The sequence below is a fragment of the Etheostoma cragini genome, chromosome 6, assembly GCF_013103735.1.
Source record: "Etheostoma cragini isolate CJK2018 chromosome 6, CSU_Ecrag_1.0, whole genome shotgun sequence".
NCBI classification, from domain to species: domain Eukaryota; kingdom Metazoa; phylum Chordata; class Actinopteri; order Perciformes; family Percidae; genus Etheostoma; species Etheostoma cragini.
This window is the reverse complement of record NC_048412.1, coordinates 27,972,537-27,977,878: the sequence shown is the minus strand read 5'-3', so window position 1 is coordinate 27,977,878 and position 5,342 is coordinate 27,972,537. Positions and strand designations below refer to the sequence as shown.

The 5,342-nt window shown below is 36.7% G+C and overlaps 1 protein-coding gene across 1 annotated transcript; it reads right to left on the bottom strand.

The window, feature by feature from the left end:
- Nucleotides 1-403: 403 nt before the first annotated feature.
- wdr73 (WD repeat domain 73) lies at nucleotides 404-2,717 on the bottom strand. The gene is made up of 4 exons (XM_034873704.1): nucleotides 2,566-2,717; nucleotides 1,605-1,672; nucleotides 613-698; nucleotides 404-516 (listed from the first exon to the last, which is right to left on the bottom strand). The coding sequence occupies exons 1-4, from the start codon at nucleotides 2,631-2,633 to the stop codon at nucleotides 424-426; spliced, it is 315 nt and encodes a 104-aa protein (XP_034729595.1). The 5' UTR covers nucleotides 2,634-2,717; the 3' UTR covers nucleotides 404-423.
- Between the last annotated feature and the right edge of the window lie 2,625 nt (nucleotides 2,718-5,342).

Below are 5,342 nucleotides of genomic sequence, written 5' to 3'. Positions count from 1 at the left end.
TTTTTCGACATACTATATACTATGACTTTTTTTAAACATACTATACTATTACTTTTTTTGTTTACTTTTTTCGACATAATATACTACGACTTTGAAAAACACATTTTGACATACTTACACTTATACGTACTGAGTTTTTGAAAACTTTTTCCAACATACGACTTTTTTAAACTTTTTTTCTCGTGATCTTTTGGTTCTCGGAGGTTTAGGGGCCATTTAAGGCAGACAGCATTTGATTGGAAAACATGTTTGAAATATAATTTCCATCTCGAGTTGTCGTTATGAATTAATAACTAACAGCAGTAACACCGTTAACATATCATATAAATCCCATGACAGTGGGGATGAAACGATGTTCTCATGAAACCGGGACCCTCTAACAGCTGTTCCTGCTGGATCACGTGTCTCTTATGGTTCACAGTCTCACCTGGTTCCTGGGACGTGTCTGAGGCAGCGAACCGGACCCTCTGAGAACCCACCGTGGACAACTTTGAAGTCCCGTTCTGCACAAAGACCCTGAACGCAACACACAAACAGCAGAGGCTCAAAGTGACATTTGGATTTTTTGCGTTTATAAAAAATAAACCCCCAAAAGTTGGTGTTATTTGTTACCTTGTTTTCATCGGCAAAGAGTTTCAGAGGTAAACGCAGCTCCAGAATTTCATTTTTAGACGAGCTGTATCCTGCGACGCACACGGCTGTAAACGTCAAAAATATAATGTTAAAATTGGAGTTTGAGTTTGAGCACATCTCCTCTTGTGTGAGGTTCTTCAACATAAACATTGAATGCTTTCTGTTATTTTTTGTGGATGAAAGATAAACTGGAGCCATTCACCTGCAAACCTTCGAAGCTAACAGCTAGCGCTAACTAGCTAGCTTGGGTGGCAAAAAGCATAAGACTAAATCAAAATGTTAATTTTGATGAAGTTAAAACACAGTGAGAGTGTCAGAGTTCATGGTGAAGACACAGACAACACCCAAAAACAAGTAGAGGTCTATTTTAATGTCAACAGTGTTAGCATGGTTAGCATCTGTCCTAACGTACAGAAGATAAAGCGGGGAGATGATTCAGGACCTATTTTAACATAAATGTGGGACCATCATTCTAAAAATGAACATCACGCTGTGTTGACTTGGCGAAACTAGCGGTTGAGACCTTAAAGTTGTTATAAAAATGTTTACTGAGGTAATAAATCAAGTGAGAAGCGAGGAAATCCTCTCGTAAACTGCTAAAAAACAGTCGCCCCCTGCTGGAGGTTAGACAGAATGCAGCTTTAAGGCCCTCGGATAATAAAGATAATTGTTCTAATTATACACACATATATATATATATATATATATATATATATATATATATATATATATATATATATATATATATATATACACAGTATAGGCCAAAGGTTTGAACACACCTTCACATTGAATGCGTTTCCTTTATTTTCATGACTATTTACATTGTAGATTCTCACTGACGGCATCAAAATTATGAATGAACACATGTGGAATTATGGACTTAACAAAAAAGTGTAAATAACTGAAAACATGTCTCAATAAACAGTATACATTATTGCATTACTATTAATTATTCTATCTGAACTCACTCCTCCCTGATGTCCACTCCAGGACCTGGGTCGGATGGTCCAGCTGATACTCATGGAGGTCTTTGTACCTGAGGGACCAGACCAGGTGTTAAAGACTTCACACACGTGCAGGACCAAAATCAAACGCACTACATACTTACTACAAGTCTTACTACAAAGTGCCCAAAAATTCAGAAGCATTGGTACGATGGATTTTTTTTTTTTTTTTTTAAACACGTTTATTTTTAAAATTTAGTGAAATTATTTCCGTGTTAACACCTTGACACAGAAACCATTTTTTACCAATTCTGCCTGTTTTATTACTACTATTTTATTACATCTGAATAAAATACTTACAGATGTACACTTGTTAAAATACTTACAGATGTACACTTAGGCTATGTTAACACGTCCCCATTCTCCATAAAGTCAAATCATATTATTACACTCCCTAAATGGTCATTAGTGAAGTTTATGTTAATTTGTTTATGCTAAAAGTGTCCCTTTTTTCTGTAAACCTCTTTTTTTGTTTCTTACACCAAACCTCATTCAAATGTTTTAATATTTAATATTTCCTATCTCAGGGCTAAGCACACATATCTTAGCTATACATTAACACTTAGTTTATTTAAATCAACGATAATGACTCTTCAATTCGGCATGAATAGAGTCCACCAAAGATAAGTTCCTTGAAATATAATGTACATATTGTTGCGTTGGTTTTGACGCACAGCGGATAACTAGCACTTCTTAAACTCGAGCTTTTAGTGAAATAAGAGACTGCTAGGTTAAATAAAACAAAGCCGAATTGAAAAATGACTAAATTAGATGCAGAAAATGTCATTTAATAGCATCTGTAAGTAACTACATCCGCGGGTAAGTAAGGAGAAATTAAACTTTAACGATGTTAAAGAGGAGTTTGGTTTGCAGGGATAGCTAGCAGCTGACGTACATTTTTAAACAAACAAGATAAGTTTCTCACGTTTTCAGGGACTCGATAAACCAGTCGTCTAAAATATCATTAAAGTCCGTTTCTTCCATCTCAGCCATCACCTAACGGCACTGCAGGCATGAGTCTGTTGTTGTCTGACTTCCTGTATGTCTTCTTCTTGAGTTTATTGAAGGTTCATTTACCGAATCGATCAAGTTTCCCGTCCCCCTGCTGGACAGGAGCTCCGGATCTTAGTGGTTCCGCCAAAGACTGAATATATGTTGATATTATATTTAATATTAACAGTGTATGAGTTCAGCCCAGCCTTGCATCTCCAGACCTGTCCCCTCAGCCCGGTTTAACCCTCGTGGTGTCTTCCCGTTGACCCTGAACTTGTCCTTCCAGGTCAAAAATTGAAAACGAACATTTTTTTTGTGCTTTTCCAATGTTTTTGTCACTTTTTCCAGCTTTTGTTGGTTTTTTTTCAAAACCTGAGCTGGTTTAATTACAGGTTTTAAACTTGTTCTTGGAATTAATGGTCAACAAACCTCATTTATATCAAATTATACATCAGTTTTTAGTTAAAAAGGCAGAAATTATGAATTATTTTGAATACTAGTTAAGATCAGAGTATGTTGAGTGGATCTCAGATGGGTAGATGTCAAAGTTCTAGTCTGAATACTGTTTTTTTAAATAATTCAAATGCTATAAGATTAAATAAAACACCCAAAAACTTCAATGAAAGTAATCATTAATTTTACCTAGAATCATCCGTGTTATTTTTGGGCAATTTGGTTGAAAAAAATCCATATTTCTGATATAAAACACGTTGAAACGTGTCAGTTTGACCCATTTTAAAAGTTTTTATATCAGAAATATGGGTTTCTTATAACCATATCACCCAAAATAACATGGATGCATGCATACATTCATACATACATACATGCATGCACACCTGGACTTAAACTCACACCTGGTCACTTTATCACTTTAACACTGGACTCAACACTGACACTTTAATAATAATTGATGGTCTTTTCTTTGTTTATTTGACGAATGTCCTTATTGTTGTTATTAATGTTATTTTGCTGTCTTTATTCTGTCTATTTTGTCTATTTTTTAGTTATTTTTCTTGCTAAAACTGGTGCTGGAACTTTTCAATTTCCTCGCAGGAGTCATCCCAAAAGGATCAAAAAAGAGAAGTCTAAGTCTAAGTCTAAGTCTTAGTCCATACTGGACTCATTTTAAGGTTTTTTGTTGACGTCCTGCACTGAGACACCGATGCTTTGGGGGAACAGGGTCCAGGTGGACTGGGAAAAACAACAGAATTACCCTTTAATGTTTTTAGGTTTGACTCCGGCAGCAGGCGACGCCTCGTCCTTCCTGCAGATCTCCATCACTCCGGCTGTTATTCACCCTCCTCCTGCTCTTCCTCCTCCTCTTCCTCCTCCTCCTGTTGTTCTGTTCTTCCTGCTGTCTGACAGGAGACAGACTGAGTCACGTCTCCGTCCGTCCCTCTTCCTCTCAGAGACTGGATCAGCATCTCTCTGTGTTTTCTCTGATTAATCAACTCGTCACCTTTAACAAATTAAATCGTCCCGCTTTAATGCACGGCTGCAACCACACAGATTCCAACTTATTTAAAAAGGTATTGTGTAACTTTTCCACATTAAAATCTATAAATTGTTGATGAGTTGTGTACTTACAGTGCAGTGCATTATCCCAAATTCTTCAGACCCACATTGATCCCCATTTTTCACCATTTTCTCACATTTTAGAGACCAAAAACACAACTATTCCATTCATCTGGGAACATAATTGCCAGATTAATCGACAATTAAAATAGCATTTAGTTGCATCCCTGTATGCTTTTACACTCATAAGCATCTTTTTTACAGTCTTCTGTGCATTTTAATCAACGCCAGGCAATTAAAACGTCTGTTAACCCTCGTGTTGTCCTCAGGTCCAATTTAACCCGTTTTTTTTAATTTTTAATATCAGGAACTTGGCTTTCTTTCAACCAAACTGCCTAAAAAAAACGTGGATACCATACAACTTTTTTCAGGTAAAATGAATGAGGACTTTCACCGAATTTTGTCTGTTTTATTAGTTTTTATGGCATTTTGAAAAAAGTGACTAAAACCTCCGGAAGAAATGACAAAAAAAATAAAAGAGACAAAAAGCGCTGAAAAACACCCCAATAAATTATTTGTGTATAATGTAAAATATGATGTGTAATGTGATGTCAAAAACAAAAAAAAAGAGCATTAAAAAAAAAACTTTGGAAAAAGCAAAGGGTTTCGGTTGATGGGAAGACAACACAAAGGGTTAAAAAACCCATTCAGCCAAAGATAATAAACCCATTTAAGGCTGCCACTCAGCCGAGAGTCAGTACAATCCCAGCAGGTACTGGTAATTACAATAAAGAAGAAGAGAGAACAAACCAACACGCCTGTTGTTATATCAGGATTTACTCACAGATAGATAAATATAGTACGTGCTAAAAAAGAATTAAAAAGAACACTGATTTAGGACAACATAAGGACAACATGGGGACAACATGAGGACAACATGGGGACAACATGAGAGCAACATGAGGACAACATGAGGGCAACAGGAGCACAACATGAGGACAACATGAGGACATCATGGGGACAACATGAGGGCAACATGAGGACAACATGAGGGCAACATGAGGACAACATGGGGACAACATGAGAGCAACATGAGGACAACATGGGGACAACATAAGGGCAACATGAGGACAACATGGGGACAACATGAGGACAACATGAGGGCAACATGGGGACAACATGAAGGCAACATGA

Coding starts and splice junctions, on each gene's coding strand:
- wdr73 (XM_034873704.1), bottom strand. CDS start 2,633: ATGGCTGAGATGGAAGAAACGGACTTTAATGATATTTTAGACGACTGG. Junction 1,673..2,565: donor TTTATCGAGTCCCTGAAAAC/GTGAGAAACTTA, acceptor CTGGTCCCTCAG/GTACAAAGACCTCCATGAGT. Junction 517..612: donor TCTTTGCCGATGAAAACAAG/GTAACAAATAAC, acceptor TGTTGCGTTCAG/GGTCTTTGTGCAGAACGGGA.